At 44.0% G+C, this 17,675-nt stretch overlaps 1 protein-coding gene across 1 annotated transcript; it reads left to right on the top strand.

The window, feature by feature from the left end:
* Positions 1-1,490: 1,490 nt before the first annotated feature.
* STYX (serine/threonine/tyrosine interacting protein) lies at positions 1,491-16,219 on the top strand. Its single transcript, XM_041410286.1, has 11 exons — positions 1,491-1,822; positions 10,449-10,481; positions 11,294-11,347; positions 12,344-12,441; positions 12,789-12,849; positions 13,644-13,680; positions 14,233-14,272; positions 14,353-14,403; positions 14,880-14,952; positions 15,435-15,528; positions 15,702-16,219. Exons 1-11 carry the CDS (start codon positions 1,766-1,768, stop codon positions 15,773-15,775), a joined length of 672 nt encoding a protein of 223 aa, XP_041266220.1. The 5' UTR covers positions 1,491-1,765; the 3' UTR covers positions 15,776-16,219.
* Positions 16,220-17,675: the final 1,456 nt, after the last annotated feature.

Raw genomic sequence — 17,675 nt, 5'->3', positions numbered from 1 at the left:
AGTACATTAGCTCTTGACTTCCCAGGAAACACACAGCATCTCCCTGGCAATTATAACAGCTGTAGTTTTATTTCCTTTCCCATCACAGATCAGACAGATGGTCTGAGATGTAGAACAGTTAAAACAGGACAGGCAACAATATTTCCCTGTTTATATGGCTGTTACAGACCTTTCTCCCTGTTGTGGCTGTGTCAGGAGTGCAAAGATGCAAATCTCAGGTTTAGTTTTAACACCCTTTTGAGTGCAGCTTTGAGTACAGCCCATGTGCTGGAACAATGAGAACATGAAATCAAAGTCCATTTCTGAGCAGAACGGTGATGTAAACAGCAACTGAACCTCTGGCTGAGGGAATTGTTGCTGAAAGGTGATTGTTGAAGGTTTCTCAAAATTTTATTTAGCAAAAACATTAGAAAGGTGCACTAGAAATAATAACTGAGATTCTAAAATTCCAGTTTCCAAAAGGACACTTCCAATTTTATTTAAGCAACCAACCCATTGAGTTTGCTTACTTTGACTAAGCTTCCCTCAGAAATTCCACTGACACCAGTGTAGAATTTTGGTTCACCGAAAAGCAAAGGAATGAAAAACTGCAGCTTAAAGTGAAATCTCATAGAGTCACAAAACGGTTTGGGTTGGAAGGGAGCTTAAGAACCATCCATTCCATTCCCTGCCATGGCAGGGACACCTTCCACCATCCCAGGCTGCTCCAAGCCCTGTCCAGGCTGGCCTTGGGCACTGCCAGGGATCCAGGGGCAGCCACAGCTGCTCTGGCAATTCCAGCCCAGCCAGGAATTCCCAATTCCCAATCTCCCATCCATCCCTGCCCTCTGGCAGTGGGAGCCATTCCCTGTGTCCTGTCCCTCCATCCCTTGTCCCCCTAGTCCATCTCCAGCTCTTTCATAGTTCTCAGAGCATGGAACCTCAAAAAGCAGAAAAACAGGTTCTTGCCCCAACACTGAGGTGTCTGAGGACATCACTGACACGAAGAGAAGCAGACTGGAGATCCCAGAGTCATTTAGGTAGGAGAAGACCTCTGGGATCATCCAGTCCCATCTGTGACCGATCCCCAGCTCGTCCCCAGCCCAGAGCACCGAGGCCACTGAGGCGTTCCTCGGACACCTCCAGGGCTGGGGGCTCCAAACCTCCCTGGGCCATCCAGAGATGACCCTCGTGGCGTCGCCAGCTAAAATGTGAGGCAGCAGCGTGGTTCCCATGGGCGATGGAGCCAAGATGGAAGCGGCCGTGTGAGGAGAAGGAGCCCTCGGCCATGTCAGGGGACGGCGACAAGGAGCGTTAATGGCCGCGCCATGGCGCGAGGCGCTCCGAGCCGGGCCCTGGCCACCGCCAACAGGCGAAGCGCCCATTACTGAAACTTTGGGGTGAATTACCCCGAATTTAGGGCTTGCGAGCGGGTTCATTAAACGAACCGCGGCAGCAGCTGCCCGTGAGAGGAGGGCAGAGCGCTGAGGGCGGAGCGGGGCGGGGGCCGGAGGAGCGGGGCCCGGGGGCGGGCGGGAGGCTGGGAGGAGGAGGAAGAGGAGGGGGCGGAGGAAGAGGTGGGAAGAGGAGGAGGAGGAGGAGGGAAGAAGAGGCGGCAGCAGCAGTAGCAGCAGCATGGCGGCCGGGCGCGAGCGGCTGAGCGCGCCGCCGCCGCCTCCTCCTCCGCCGCCTCCATCTCCTGCCGCTCCCGAGCCGGAGCCCGCGGCCCCGCTGCCCAAATAGCCGCCCTGCCCCGGGTCCTGCCCCGCCCGGACAGCGCCCGGCCATGGAGCTCGCCAAACCGGCCTTCCCCGCGCTGCCGCAGGCCAAAGAGGACTCTGAGGTGAGCGGGAGCTCCGGTCCCGGCCCCCCGCACACGCCCGGCCCGCGGCCCCGCCGGGGCTTCCCCTCACAGCCCTGCCCGCCCTGCGGTGCCTCCCGCGCCCCTTCCCGCGGGATTCCCGCTGGGATCCATCGCAGGCCGCGGGTCCGTGTCCCGCCCTGTGCTGGTGACACCTCCTGCGACCACCGGCCGCGTCTCCCCTCCCCTGGTCGCTGCCGGGCTCTGCTCCCTCCATCGCCCTCCGGCATCTCCGCTCGCCGGTGCCTCCGGCCTGGAAGCCTCTCACTATCCAGGTTGCTCCAAGCCCTGTCCAACATGGCCTTGAGCGCTTCCAGGAGTGGGGCAGCCACAGCTTCTCTGGGCGATCTCGTCACCCTCACGTTCAGGGAACTGAGCCCCTCCGCTTTGTCTCCTTTGGCTTTTGCCCACCCGTAGCTGCCCCCACAGTTTTTTATGCCCCCTTTCTGCGCTCAGTGTGTCACAGCCTGTCTGTTCGCCGCCCTTTCGCTCTCCCCGCGTGTCCCCCGGCCGTGTCCCCCGTGAGCAGCCCCTCAGGGAGTACCTGCGGGTCCCCTCCGGCCTCTCGCTGCCGTGCTCCTCCCGGAGCGACCCGGCGCTGCCTGGCTCCATCGGGGCGGCGTTTTCACGGAGTTCCAGAGCCGGGGCTCCTCTGCGGACGAGGACAGGTGGCAATGTGCGGTGTCACAGGAGCCGCGGCAGCGCGGTGTCTGATTTCCGAACTTGGCTGAACTCCCCGGCGCTGACCCTGGACACGCTGGTGATTTGTTTTTGTGTGTCACAAACATCCCCGAGTGTCCCCCCCGCCACGTCCCCTTTGGTGGCCTCAGATATTTAATGCGAAATGTCACAGCCTGCTGAGGGAAGCTGAGAGTGTCTGAGCTCTTCGGACGTCTGTAGATTGTCGTGCGGTTCTAAACATCAGCGTTTATTTCTGTTTGAACAGCATTGCTCAATGCTGTTGTGGTGGTAAATCACCTGAAATATGGGAGTGACTCTTTTTGTTCAGTTTTTGTTGTCAGGACTTAATACTCCCCGTCATTTAGTTGTTCTCACAAAGTTGTAATCACTTTGTATCTCAACACAAATCACCTGCCACAAATCACCAATCCACCCTGTGGATTGGTTTCTCCAGAAAGAAAAGATATTTAAAAGCAAACAGATCATAAACCTCACAGGTTTATGATTTGTTTGCTTTTAAATATCTTTTCTTTCTGGAGAAACCAATCGTGTCGTCCACAGTTTTGTTAACTAAATTAGCCTGGGTGGCTTTTCATCTCAAATGGCTAAAGAGGAATGTGGGGTTAAAATAAAAATGAAACAGAGCTCAGTGCCAGTCTAACAACTCTTAACTGAAGAAAACTGAGATTGTAATACAGTTTGTTTCAGAGTAGCTTTTACTTTTGTCTTTTTTCATGGGCTGTCTGTAAATAATATAATTGTAGTGTGTTAGAACTTCACACAGTGGGGATTTTCAAGAACTGATTGTAAAAACTGTAAGACTTTCTTTTCAATATGCTGCATTTGTGTCTGACTTGATCTAAATGCAGGATCATGCCCACAAATTCTGAGCTCTGATAGAAGATAATAAATAGTTGGAGTATGTGGAGGAAACAGGAAAGTGAAAGCCAGTGGTGAGTGTCAAAGTTCTTTTGGAGGTGACTTGTTAAAAGCAAAGTGTAGGAGACTTAAACCCAGTCCTTAAGACAGGGCTTTGAAAAAGCAAACTGAGGAAACTAAAATCATCCTGCCCACAAAATGTAGATTTTCCTGGAAAGCAGAAGATGCTCTTGTGCATTGCAGCGAGGAGGCTCTTCAATGAGCAGTAATCCCTAATATTTTGGGAGGTTGCTGGTGGATGGCTTGGCAGGTTTGCTTTCAAGATGCTGGGAAGGGGAGGGGGGAGAACTTGGAGAATCCCTGGCTGACTTCCTGCTGCTCAGAAATGCAGCTTTGTCACTTTTAACTCAATCCAAGTGCCACCCCCAGCTCCCTTCTCAGAGCTGACACTTGTAACCATGTCACAGCTTTAATAATCGTAATAATAATTAAAAAAGAAAGCCAAATCAGCTTGGCTGCGCAGCATCCCATCCCTTCCTGGCACAAGGAGAAGTGTTGAGGGGAGAGAGCAGCCTGGATTGACTGGGGCAGGCTGCAGGGATGGGCTCTGATAAATAGGTCACTTTTCCAGCCTGGATGTTGTTTGCCCTGTCCCTAATCCATAGTGTGGTGTTTGGGATTGCTGGATTTCTAAACCTCTTGGCTGTTGGTACTTCTGGGAGCTTGGGAAATGCCAGAAAACCTGGAATTCATCATTCTGGCAAAGCTTTTCTGAGAATGCCTGTGAACTGTGTGTTCTTTTACAGTCTGGTGATGGGGAATAGCTCAGTTTTATGAGTAATAGTGATTATATGTGATGTGGAACCATTTCTAAGCTTAGATTTTTATTCTTATTTTTTTTTAAATCAGCACATTTTCCAAGGTCAGGTCTCAAACTTTCTTAAATTTTAGGAGTTCTGTGTTACATGTTTATACTGGGAGGAAAAAATATGGCTAAAAACCCATTAAAAAGGGTCAGGTTAATAACAATTAGTACATGTTGGCTTGTTAGTACTTCTGGAAAGAAGGTCAGTAAGGACTGCAATAATTGAAGGAGTTTAATAGAAATTATTTTCCCATTAAATTTTAAACGAAACAAAAGGTCTAGGTTGTTATATATATATAATGAGAACACAGCAACAATTACCAGTTTATTTCTTTGTTAAAACATATTTGCCTGCAATCAGGCTGAGCCAACCAAGTATTCATGATGTACTTAGATTTTTTTATTTTTTTTTTAGGACTCTCCATGGGTTTTGTAATTAAATTAGCAGCCTATTGACTAAGCAGACATATTTGCCTTTTTATTATGCATAAAAGCTGAGTTCTTTTTAGCACATGGAGTTTTCATAAAAAAGAAATTTACATTTTTGACAGCTATATTTAGTCTGAAATGCTAATGTATTTCTGACTGCTTTTTTTAGCTATGAAGTGATGCGGCCCATCTAAAGGTGGAACAAATCTATTAAACTTTTTTAACTCTCTCTTTTGATAGACAACACAAATAAACCCCTTAAAACACAACTTTTCCCCTCCTCTGCAGACTCTTTAAAATAAGTAGGAAGCCTGTATCATTAGAATTATTTTACCTGCCCACATAATAGAGCCCAAAAAACGGAGAACAAATGCTGTGTTGTGCTGGGAGATGTAAATCAGGTGACAGATTTTGATCACAGCTCGCTGGGATACTCTCAGACTGCTTTGCATAAATCAGTGCTCTGTGGCAGCTGGAGCTGAGCAGTCTCTCAGTCCTGATTAATTTGTGCCTCCCATCCAGGGGAGGCCTGGTGGGATCCAGAATCGGGGAGTTGAGGCATGTTTGGGTTGTTTTAGCTAAATGAGGATTGTCTCAGTGTAGCCCAACTCATGAATTAAAAAAAGGAGGGCGGTGGAAAAGGCCATTGCTGCAGCATTATGAACAATCCTGATAATCTGTGTGAGTGTGGCACTCCAGGCACTTGGCTTTGTGCTTCCTGTCAGCTGAAGGATTCTGCCTCCACTGCTTTATTTCCAGTTTTGTTGGAAAAAATTGTATGAGGGAAGTTTTTAGCAGTGCTGAGGTGCCTTTAGGACCAGTGTTAGGGAACGGGACAAAAAGGAATTTTTTGTTTCTACTTTCCATTTCTACTTTTCCTTTAGTTTCACCTTTTGTCCTTTCCTGTGGCTTGTGTTTCTCTCTGCTAAAATAACATTTCTTTCCCTGTTGTCTTTCATTCCTTCCTTCCTCCATGTGCTCTGTCATTCCCACCTGCTTTTATTCCTCTTCTCCACCTTCCTGCTTTTGTATTCCTTTGTATTTCCAGTAGCAAAACTGTCTCTGGTGGTGCCTTCCCATTGTCTGAGTGCTCTTGACAGACCCACAGAATTCCCAGTAAATCTGCTTCCATCCCTCCTGAGCGTGGTGGCCTTGGGATGGAGCAGCTGTGCAAGGGTGGCAGTGTCACCTCACCCTTTCTGCTGCCCCTCTCTCCAGCCCTCAGCCACTTTTGGGATAGCAGCATTGTCCAAAAATTCCTCGAGCTCTGCTCATGGCAGTGCCGTGCTCACACCTTCAGGGAATTAAAGGATTTGGTTTAATTTTGTGTATTTTATAGACTTGCACCAGGATTTCTACCTAGGGGAAAAATATATATATATATAGATAATTGAGCCTGCACTGGTCAGGTAGTTGCACTAAATAATTATTGTAGGTCCTTTCCAATTGAAATAATTCTATTTGTATAATAACCCCCATGTTTTCAATAGAACTGTCCAAGAACACGAAGCATGACTGAAACTGAAGACACAACCTTTCACTTCATTCATGTTTGTAGCTAATTTTGAGGCTCTTAAGTACCACCTTTCACGGTGATAGATGTGACAGGTTTCAGTGATACTCAAATATTTTCCTTGAATATTCTTCCAGTACCTCATTTAGTTTGTCTCCTTTCTTATTAAAAAAATGGGAAGTGATTGTGTTCTGCTACTGCTTTATTATTTCGAGATTTCTTCTGCGGTTGTTCCATTTTACAAATACCGATTTAGATTTTTGTGCAAGCCTCTGGAGGCGAGGGATGTTACCATCACTTCGTTGGGCCATGTAAAATAACTTGTAAAAAGCTTTGGAACCCAAGGTGTGATCTCGTTTGTGAATGACACTTAAAGCTGCCTGGGAACGAAAGCCTTTGTGTGGAGGTCATTGTTGTGGGATCAGGACCAGCCCAAATCCTCGCTGCAGCCTGGGCAGGGGGATGCTGCTGCAGTGCTGCCCTCTCTGACACGGTCAGGCTGTAATTTGAATTTCCTGTGCAGGGTTAAAGGCGTGCCAGGAGCTCGCCTGGCCGGAGCAGATGCAGGAGCTGCAGCAGGTCCGAGCCCCTGTAACAGTTTCTGCTGCTCCAGGGTCACAGCTTGGGGGAGAACCTTCTAGCAGGTTTGGGGGAGAGGCTTGGAGTGTTACAGGGAAACGGCTTCAGGCAAGAGGAGTCTCGCAGCCTTGGGTTTTTGAGGTGCACAGTCCATCACTCAGGAGTCCTGCTGGGATGGATTGTGATGGGGAGAGAAATCTGTGTGGAGAGGGAAGCGATGCTATAAATCAGCAACAAAAAAATTGTCTGGGAGTTGGGAAAGGCTTGGACACCTGGAGTGGTCAGGGAGGTTTTCCAAAGGATTTGAGTGATGGTCTGGGAAGCAGGAGGAGTCGTTGCAGGGGGTGGGTGATGCTGAGCAGGTGAACAGCAGCAGTGAAAATCGAGAAGAGACTTGCTGAGCTCATCTCCTCTAACTACTGATTGGATTTCTTTTCCTGGCGGTTTTTGCAGCATTTCTGAGAGCTTCTCCCTTCACCTGGGCCAGCCTGTGGTCTGCAGGCTCTGCTAATTACAAGGCAGCAGGAGCTGAACCATCCTAACTGGGCTTGCTTTTCAGCCAGAGCCCAGCTTTGACAAAGACCGGGGCTGTACCTTTTATCTGTGAAAATCAGATGGGTCTGCAGGCCTCAGCTGTCAGTGAGGGACCAGTTAAGCTCTGTCATGTGCATCCATTCCTGCATTCCTTCTGGAGAGGCAGATGCAGGTTGGCTGTTGTGTTTAAAAACCACCCTCTTTGCTTTGGTCTCAATATCAGGGCTGGTAAACTCAATATCAGGGCTGGTAAACTCAATATCAGGGCTGGTGAACTCAATATCAGGCTGGTAAACTCAATATCAGGCTGGTAAACTCAATAGCAGGCTGGTAAACTCAATATCGGGCTGGTAAACTCATTTAGAAATAATAATGTAAATGTTTTAGATTATGTCCTAGACAAGGCCACTGTTAAAAAAACCTCTGTGTCATTTTTTGCCATTAAACTGAAAAAGGAAGAGGTTGTGACAAAATACAGACAAAATAACCCAAACTGTTGGCACAGCTAACATATATTGGATACCAAGAGCCTCTTTGTAGTGTGGACAAGTCTTACCTATTAATTCATAGCTTCCATTTATTTCAGCTGGAGATTGGATGGGGAAGGGAGGGCTTTGGAATGTGCTTTATTCCCCCTTCTCGTGCATGTTTGAGGAGTTCTGTCAGAGGGGAGTGGCTTATTTTTAAAACTTTGAAATTGTAGGGATTATTTTTTTCCACTCCATCTCTTTGGTGTCTTGCAAGTATTGATGAGTGAGGCTTCCAGTGACTTGTCACTTGTTCTGGAGAACCTCCCAAATCCCTGGCAGCAAGGAATGCTGTTCTTCCCTCCACCTCTGGCATCGCCCTTTGTTTTCTTAGCAAAATTCTTGCATTCTTCTGATCAAAAGAGAAGCTTTCAGTTGTTTTTTGTCTGCTTGGTGCTGCAGACAGTGTGGAAAACCTGCTTGATGAAGGAATTCCTTAAAATGGAACCTGTGCTTGGCTTCAGTCTCCATTAATAGATTGGGTTTTTTACATAACTTTGCATAACATTTGAATAATCTGGCATTGTTGGTTTTGAAAGCCTTGAAGGGCTGTCAGCAGTCACCAAAATCATTCTTTCAGTAGTTTGTGTACTTGTCTCAAATGTTTTCCTTAAGCACTCTCCTTCAGAGAGTTATTTTACAGACTAAATCCCATTGAAAGCTGTATCTTTTTTTGCCTCTTGGAGGGCACTAAAGACCAATGTCTGGGGCCTGTAGTGATTTTTTTTTTTCTTGTTCAGAACATCTGTGCTGTCTCTTGGGATTTGGTTCCCTTTGGACTTGCATTGCTCAATTCTCACCTATTTATTTTGCACAGCTGTTGGGGCTAAAAATTTCCTGATGCATTTGAAAGGAATATTTGCAATATGTTGTTAAGCCAAAATAGTGATGAATTTGTGTTTTCATTGTGCTCCAGATGAAGATTTCTAAATTCTACAAACAGAGTAATAAACCTACTGAAGTGCTTGTATATTCCTGGAGCGCAGCTTGAGCTTTTCAGAGTTTATTGGTTTTAGACTTGGACAAACCTGGGGTTTTCTGGCCTTTTGAGGGGTGAATGATGCTTTTGTGTACAGAGCAAGCCAGCAGGGTTGTGCTGAACCCCCTCAGGTCCCCCTTCAAAGGATAGAGTTCTGTAAATATCATCCTTTTGTCGCAACATTTCTCCTTTCTACTTCCAGGAGTTTATTATTCCAGCTGGAACATGCAGAAGTAATTTAGCTACTTGTGTGTCTTCAGCAAAGCCCATTTCTGTGCATTTTATTTCCCTGTTTGTGCTGCCACTTTAGGTGCTATCCGAAGGATTTTGTGGGGTGGCTTAATGTTTGTTTGCTTGCTTTTCCAGAATAACTTTACTGATACTGAAATCCTTCTTAATTCCACGACCAAGAGCTGGAAAATCCTCCCTGTGCACTGTGGGGGTGTCTGAGGGAAGCACAGGATTTTTATTGTGTTGGTAAAAAGAGGTTTAATGTGAATTTATTGCTGCTGGGACAAGTGTAGGTGCTCAGGTGAACAGTGCTGCAATCTAAGGGATCCTCCCTGCTGTAATCCAGACGTCACTTCCCAGCTGGAATATCTGATGTTTAACTTCCCCATACTTCTGAGGACATCAGACCACAGGGGAAGTTTTTTTTCTTAGCTGCTGGTGTGTGTGTGTCTGAATCAAACAACAGAGTTATGTAAATAAATGTACGCAGCCTATTGGTTATATTTGACTATTCCCTTTTATTTTTTTTTTACCTCCAGATGGTAACTGGGATCTCAGCTCCGACTCCTTCATGTGTGAGGGTCAAGGAATGAGTAAGAGCCTGTTAATAGAGGCCAGTGGGAGTTGTAGGGAAGGGAAGACAGGAATAGTCTCTGCCTGAGCAGTTTCTGCTCAGCTTTGGCAGAGCTGCAGAGTGGAGCAGAGGGTGGAAATGTTGATCCTGGGCTTTGCTCTGGTCAGCTGGGAATGGGAGCTGAGCCCTCCCAGTCCTGGGGGTCTGGGGAAGGGAGGAAATGAGCAGCAGGATCACGGCAGGAGTGGTTTATTTACTGTGTGAGGGGTAAATAAAACTGTAAACTGTGGGGTGGAGACTCCTGAGGGCTTGCTGTGGTCATGGAGAGCACAAATTTCTGGAATTGCTGGAGCTGAATCCTGAATATTCAGAGTGGATTAGGTGAGGCAGTGTGGATTTTAAGGGAGTCACCTGCTCTGCTTGTTATCTTGTGTTATTTCAGTGGCTGCAGGAATGCATCAGCCAAAGGAATTCCTTTGCTTCTCTGACCAGTGCAGAATGTTCTACAGCTTTTTTCCTTTCTCTTTTTTCCCCTCCTCACTTCAGAGGGAAGTTTCTCAGCAGAAAGCTGAGGTGTGGATAAGCTGATAAGGAATCATTTCCAGCCTTAAGGATTTTTTGTAGAATACTTGAGTTTTCTTCACATTGACTTTCCAAGTAGTGTTCCTTGCACTTGGGTGGTGCTGGCATCCGTGTGGAAAGGTAACAGGGAGCTTGTACAGCACTTGTGATTATTTTCTACAAAAAATGCATGTCCATGTCTCTGCCTGAATGTTTTTCTCTGTAGTATATATAATTTTTATTTTCTTTTTTTAAGGATTGGACCTATCCCATGAGGAGAGAGATGCAGGTAGGACACTTTTATTTTCTGTTTTGAGGCAAAACCATGGATCATTTAATGAGGAGAAAAAAGAGCTGGTATCAAAATCAGTCCTTACCTGTAAAGTGTCAGGCAGCACCATGGAAGACAGAATTAATTAGTTAATTAAGGTGAGGATTTGCCAGCTTGGAATGCAGGTGTGTTTGCTTCTCTGTTGTGCAGGTACTAAACCAGAAATCCCCCAAATATTACATTTTTGTCTTTCTGAATGTCTTTAGATTATTACAAAAAATGTATCAGAGGTTTGGCTTCTACCTTAGGCTTGGAAGTGTTCTCCAGTGGGATGGACAATTAAAATTTTTCTGCTATGGTGTCAGTCCCACTTTTGCACAAGATCTGCACACCTGCATATCTTCATTGCTGGGGAGATAAATGGCTAAAAACTGATATTTTCCCACTGCTAGGCCAAAGCTTGAGAAATTTCCATGCGTTTATCTTTTTCTCATGAGGGCAATTTGGAATTAATTACGAGACAGGGTAATAAACCAAGTTAAGATTTCCCTTCTCTTGATCTGGGGCTGGGTGAGATGCAGGAATCAAGCTGGAACTTAGTCCAAATCAAGGACTTTGTTCCTGGTCCAGAACAAGATATCCAGCACCAAGATCATGTTTCTTTTATCCTGCCAAACCATTTTTTTTTGCTTGTCCTGCTATAAATGACATTGATTACACATTTCAGGAATATGTAAATTATTTGTGTCCATGTTCTGAGGTGAGTGAGATGTGTTATTTCAAATCATTTGGAGTTGGTATTAAATGTCTGTTCTTCTCCTCCCTCCTAGGAAATCTTACCTGGGTTGTTTTTAGGCCCATATTCTTCAGCTATGAAAAGCAAGGTATGATTTTCAGAATATTCTCTCACAGGGAAGCTTTGCTGTGGTGATTGGATTTGTTACTGTGGAGATCTGCTCTGTGTATCTATAGAGGTGTAAATTTGGTTGCAGTTCTGAACTGGAATGTGAAAAATGCCAAAGTGGAAGGAATATGTGATGCATTTGTTGGATGGTTTGAGCTATTTGTATTAAAATTGAGTCTTAAATATAATATTTCTTAGAGAATTTAAGCTGTTTGAGACTTCACCAATTCCTATTTCCTTTGCTGAAGACCTGTCAGAACTGGGAACTCACACACAGACATTAAAACAAGGAAAATTAAATTACAATAAAGTCAAGCACTGCTCAGGCACAGCTTGGCTCTACAAATTTACCTCATGGTTTAAATGATTTTGTTTTCATGGTTCTGGTTCCAGCAAGAATCCAATGCTGGCTGCAAATTCCTCCCTCATGCAGGGACTTGAAATTCCAGGCAAAGTGAAAAGTGGGGAGAGGCAAACAACTTCATTGAATGCCTTCCTGTTTTGTCATTTTATCTTTTGAAAAAACAACATTTTTACACTCTGAATTCTAGAAAACCAGCTCAGATTTTCCTTGATATTGCCCTATTTTGTATCTAAGTACAGCTTTTGTTTTTATTACTGTTTCTATTTATATATAGAATATATATAAATAGTATAATATGTATGATTTAGTAATATATAATATTGTATATAGTAATATATATATAAATAGTATAATATGTATGATTTAGTAATATATAATATTGTATATAGTAATATATATATAAATAGTATAATATGTATGATTTAGTAATATATAATATTGTATATAGTAATATATATAAATAGTATAATAATATGTATGATATAGTAATATATATTACTAGTCTATTTATTGCAGCTTATCTTTATATTATTAATAATATTATTTCTTTATCTATTACTGTCTAACAGATGAATCTGTAATTTTAAAGAGTTATTTTTATTTTCTCCACAGCTACCTATACTCCAGAAACATGGAATAACCCATGTGATATGCATACGGCAGAACATTGAAGCAAATTTTATTAAACCAAACTTCCAGCAGTTATTTAGGTGAGAAATGACCAAGATTCCTTTGTGTGTGTTCTTTCTAAATATTTTCACTTTGTCAGAATTATTTGGAAAATGTGCTCAGGTGCAGAAAGACTTGAAATCCAAGCCATGAATTTTATTCACCCTGAACAAGTCTGCAGATTCAAATTATCCATAGTTTGCAGTAACTGTTTTCAGTGATTCCTGAGAGGGGAAATCTGTCAGGGGGTGCTGGAGATTCCCCACTCCTTTCCTCACAAGGTTCTGGATGGAATTTCTGGAGTTCAGAGCAGGGGGTTGTGCTGGGTTCCTCCTGCACTGGAGGGGTTGGAGCAGCTCTGTGAACTCACAGGAAATTTTCATTGCAGGTATTTAGTCTTGGATATTGCAGATAATCCAGTGGAGAATATAATCCGATTTTTCCCTATGGTGAGTAGATGGGTGGGGAAGGGAAATCCCCAGGAGCTTCTGAACTAACAAATGCCAGTTTCACATTTGGGATACTCAGCCTCAGGCCCCTGAAGTGCTGCCAGCTCCTGGCTTTGTTATTGACACTTTAATAAGTGTAATTAACTCATTTTTACAGGTGGAGTTGGAAGAGCTGCTCCTTGTGATGGTATCAAAAGAAAAAGAAATAAAAATTAAAAAAGACAGGCCTCAAAACAAGAGATTTGCTCATGGGGGAATTCTGGGGCCCTTGACCTGGGGGAAGCTTTATTTGAGCCCAAGAATATTTACATTTCTTGTATGAAATTCAAAATAATAGCTAAGTTTTACAGTGTCTTAAAACTTGCTTGCTGCAGAGGAATTAAAAAGTAACTTGTAAATTAAGCAATGCCCATTATTGGAACATACACCTTAGTTTTGAGCTGTGGGTTTTTATTTTAGTCCAGTTTGCAACTGAACAAAAGGATTTTGTTCCTTCTTCCACCAAAAAACCCAAAAGTGCCTTCACTGGCTTTGCACTGACAATTTTAGGAATAGTTTAAAGTACAAAAGAAATACAAATGTCCAGTTGAAGTGGGGTTTAAGTCTGCATAAAGATGCATTATTGTCACTGATATATATAGGTGTTACTACTAGTTGCACTTAAAATAATCTGAAAGTTTGAGTCTTGTATTTTTTTTCTTTTCAGACTAAAAATTATATCCAATTTAGGTGTTACTACTAGTTGCACTTAAAATAATCTGAAAGTTTGAGTCTTGTATTTTTTTTCTTTTCAGACTAAAGAATTTATTGATGGAAGTTTACAAAGTGGAGGTAAAATTAACTTTCCTCTCATAAAACTAACTTAGGGGTATGGATTAGAGGCTCTTAAACAAAATCTTTTCTTAAATTTGTGGGGTTTATTATGCTTGATTTGAACTCTGTTAGACACATTCAGAGCAAAGTGTTCTTTCCTTTTGCCTCTGACTGGAAAACCAGCCTCTGGGATTTGGGGTTTTTTCACTTGAAACTTGGCTGAGTTCTGTGCATGAGGTTTTCTTGTCCCCTCTCAAATGTAGGACCTGAAATCTGCACTGTGGCCATTCTGTCACTCAGAATTCTCCCAGGAGCAGCAATCCCAGCTCAGTATCCCAAAGGAAGAGTGCAGTTAGAAATTCAGGAAGACAACACCTGGGATTTTTTTGGCTGTGCCTTGCTGCTCCCTGGTTTTCCATAACAAGGGAAGTGAAGGAAGACAACACCTGGGGTTTTTTGGCTGTGCCTTGCTGCTCCCTGGTTTTCCATAACAAGGGAAAACCACATTTCAAAGCATTTTTTTCAGTTTACACAATTAATTTTGGGTTGGTTTTTTTTTTTCCTTCTCAGGAAAAGTTCTTGTCCATGGGAATGCAGGGATTTCTAGAAGGTAGGAAATTATCCACCCTAATACTAATATTTTTAAGCAATTGAAAGATATTTTACTGATTTTTATTTGTTTTTTCCCAGTGCTGCCTTAGTGATTGCATACATAATGGAAACATTTGGGGTGAAGTACAGGTAAGAAGAGCTATTCAGGTTTTAAATCAGGTGGTGTGAGTGAATAATGATTTTGGAGGGAACAGAAGCTGTTGTGTTTTCACTCAGTCTCAGTGCCTTACCTAAGACTTCACCAGGAGCTGATTATTCCATTTTCCTTCACTGCAGTTGTGTTTACACCCTTTTTTTTAAAGAATCAGGCACCTGCTGCTCAGGGAATGAGGGCACCAGCCTCCATCCATGGATAAAACCTTGGGAGAGCCCCAGGGGCTGTTCTGAGCCTGTGCTGAGCAGGAAAGTGAGCTGAGCACTGGGCTGGGCAAACAGAATTGTACAGCTGCTGCTTCCTGCTTTGGCCAAGCCATTTCAGCTGTAAAAACCAGTTCTGGGAAGGGTTTAGAGTTCTGTAGTGCTGAAAAACTGATAATCTGAAGGAAGACTCAAACCACAGAGACTTTTATGTATTTTTCACTGAAGTGTTTTCTTCTCTTTTTAAGGGATGCATTTACTTATGTCCAAGAAAGAAGATTCTGTATTAATCCTAATGCTGGATTTGTCCATCAACTTCAGGTGACTTTTTTTTAAATTCTTGATCATAACTGAAAAGCCATTTAATGAATCATCTTCCTGCCAAACAGAAATTTACACAAATATGCCTCAAGGAAATGTCAGGAGCTGGAGGAAAGCTTGGGAGGAAGATGAGTGGGCACCTCAGCTCCTTAGAGTTAAGCTTTGGACAAAGCAAATCCAGGAATGGAGGAGAAATAAAAATCCTGGTTTGTGCAGTGATTAAGAGGCTCTGAAATGTTTTGGTTGGTGCTGAAGGAGCTGCAAAAGAAATGTGGGTTGTTCCTTAAAGCCATTTCTTTAGTCATCCTTGAACTTTTCCTCTGACTTCCTGATGGTTTTTGTCATTCATGTCAAAGCAACAAAGAATTCTCCTCCTCCCAAATCTGTGCCTGAATATGAGATGCTCCCTGAATTGGCCCTGCTCATCCTTAAAAAAGCTTTATGCCAAAGTAATTCCAATCCACATTTTTGGACCTTTCCAGGAATATGAAGCCATCTATCTAGCAAAATTAACCATCCAGATGATGTCACCTCTGCAGCTGGAGAGATCCCTCTCAGTCCCACCTGGCAGCACAGGTGAGAAGCTTCTCCTGCTGGGTGGGGGCGTGAGGGGATTTTTCAAACCTTCAGCAGCAGAATCCCAAGCTCTTGGGAAGGGCTTTTGGTGTGCAAGCTGAGTTTAAACTTCGCTGTGAAGTGTTTAAGTGTCCTGGTTTGCCATGGCTGAAGTTCCCTCTTGCCTCCTGCAGGAAGTTTGAAGAGGATGCACGAGGAGGATGAAGATCTTGGCACCATGCAGGTGGCAGCAGCACAGAATGGCTGAGGACAAGCACTGGTTGTAGTGAGAATTCCTGCCAAGAAAGGTGAAGAAAACTAGGGAAAAAGAAAACCACACAAAAACCAGAACGAGAGTTAATGCAAAACAATGAACACACATAGCTTCTTTTCAATTACATGTTGCTTTCAGATGTAAATCTGCCTCTGCAACACACTAAGCATCATTTTTAAGATGTTGGACTTCTTGAATGAATAGATGGCACTGATTGTTTTACTCCTTTTTTACACTTTACAGTTTTATTCTAAACCAAGATTTTTGGACTTGCAAAGAGGTATTATTGCAATAATGCACTTTTCATACTTGAAATTTCTTTATTTGTATGATATAAAGTTATTACTTTAAACAAAATGCAAGCGGGGGGGATTTGTTTATAAAGTTATTTGTGTAATTTATAACAAGAGACTTTAGTAAAGAAAAAGTTTGCTAAAACTCACCTTGTTCTCAGTATGTATTATGGCAGAAATGTGCTTTAGGGACATATAAGCATAGAGGTTAATTCAAGTTGAACTATCTAGAACATCCTCAAGCTGGTTTTCAAGGAGTGGTTGCTGTTGCAAGGCAGTAGTGGCATCATTTCAGGTAAAAATTTGATTTATCTTAGAAAACTGAGGCCCAGGGCACTGCCCATAATGGGATGAAGAATTAAAGGATTCACCTCAGCTCTGGTGAAACCTTAGACTGAGCTAAGAAAGCAATTCTTGGTGCTTTAAGGTTTTCAGATTGGTGATTGTGCAGCTGTAACTCTCCTGCCTCAGCAGCACAGAGGTTGTGCAAAGCAAGCACAGTCCTGGTTCTGCATCTGCTTTATTTCCCAGTGTTTGTTGCCTAAAAGCCAGGGCTGGAATGATTTGGGAGCACTGTGGTGACTGAGCGAGGCCGTTAGAAAAACGTGGGTGCTTGGGAAGTCTGAGCTTGGGAAGCAGGCTGTGTTTTAACAGGGAAAAAATGGGCTCAGGGTTTGGGGATCAGAGCATCCAGCAGCACATTCCTGTTCCTGCTGATACCCTCTGCCACCTGCAGCAGTGATGGAGCACAGTAATTCCTTCAGGGGAGAAAAAATCTGCAATAAATAGTGCGATGCTTTAGGCAGGAACTTTTCAGCTGGAAAAAAAAGAAGTGATTTATCTCCTGGAGAGCTGCACTGTGCCAGTGTCCAGTGCTGCTTTGAGCTGGAGAGGGTTTGTTCCTGCTCTGAACTTGACCCTCCATAAAGGAATGCTCTGGGGCTGTTGGGAAATGCATTCCTGGCCTTTGGAGCACGAGGCTCCCACATGGCAGCAGTGTGGCTGTGCCTGGCCCTGCACAGCCCCCAGGCACTGCCAGCCACCAGCTGGGCTGGGAGGCGTCAAATCCCCGTCAATTCCAGCTCCCTGGGGAAGGGGAGGGATGAGGCACAGATGGAAGGCACTGATTCATCTCCAGGCTGCTCCATGTCCGTGTCTGTTCTCTCTGGGGTCCTGGGAACACTCCCTTCCTGCTGACAAGCTCCATGACTAAGGATTTCTCATCAATCCACGTTTTTTTTTCCCTGGCATTACCCCCTCCTGGTGCCTTTTACAGTCATTCTGGTCTGTCTGCCTGTCAGATCCTAGGGGATTGTGAGATTTAATTTTCCTCAGATCTATTACTAAGCCATCTATTTAAAGCTTCCTGTGTGTGTCTGCTGGAGTTTCGCTGCCAGGAGGTGTTTGTTTCAACACTTGGTTTTGGGGGTTGAACTAAAGGCAGGAATTGGAAGCAGGGTCTCTCACTGTGGACTGGAAGGAGAAGTGGAGGGGGAATTATTATTTTTATTTCCCAGGTTCAAACAGAAAACTGCAACACCCAAATCTTTGGGAATCCACAGCTCTGGACTGAGGTGCTGAAATTGCCTTTTCCAGCTTAG

This window comes from Onychostruthus taczanowskii, unplaced genomic scaffold, assembly GCF_017590055.1.
Source record: "Onychostruthus taczanowskii isolate IOZ18803 unplaced genomic scaffold, ASM1759005v1 scaffold100, whole genome shotgun sequence".
Taxonomy (NCBI): Eukaryota; Metazoa; Chordata; class Aves; order Passeriformes; family Passeridae; genus Onychostruthus; species Onychostruthus taczanowskii.
The sequence above is the reverse complement of the archived record's forward strand: the minus strand, read 5'-3'. Positions and strand labels throughout refer to the sequence as shown.

Coding starts and splice junctions, on each gene's coding strand:
- STYX (XM_041410286.1), top strand. CDS start 1,766: ATGGAGCTCGCCAAACCGGCCTTCCCCGCGCTGCCGCAGGCCAAAGAG. Junction 14,404..14,879: donor ACATTTGGGGTGAAGTACAG/GTAAGAAGAGCT, acceptor TCTCTTTTTAAG/GGATGCATTTACTTATGTCC. Junction 15,529..15,701: donor AGTCCCACCTGGCAGCACAG/GTGAGAAGCTTC, acceptor TGCCTCCTGCAG/GAAGTTTGAAGAGGATGCAC.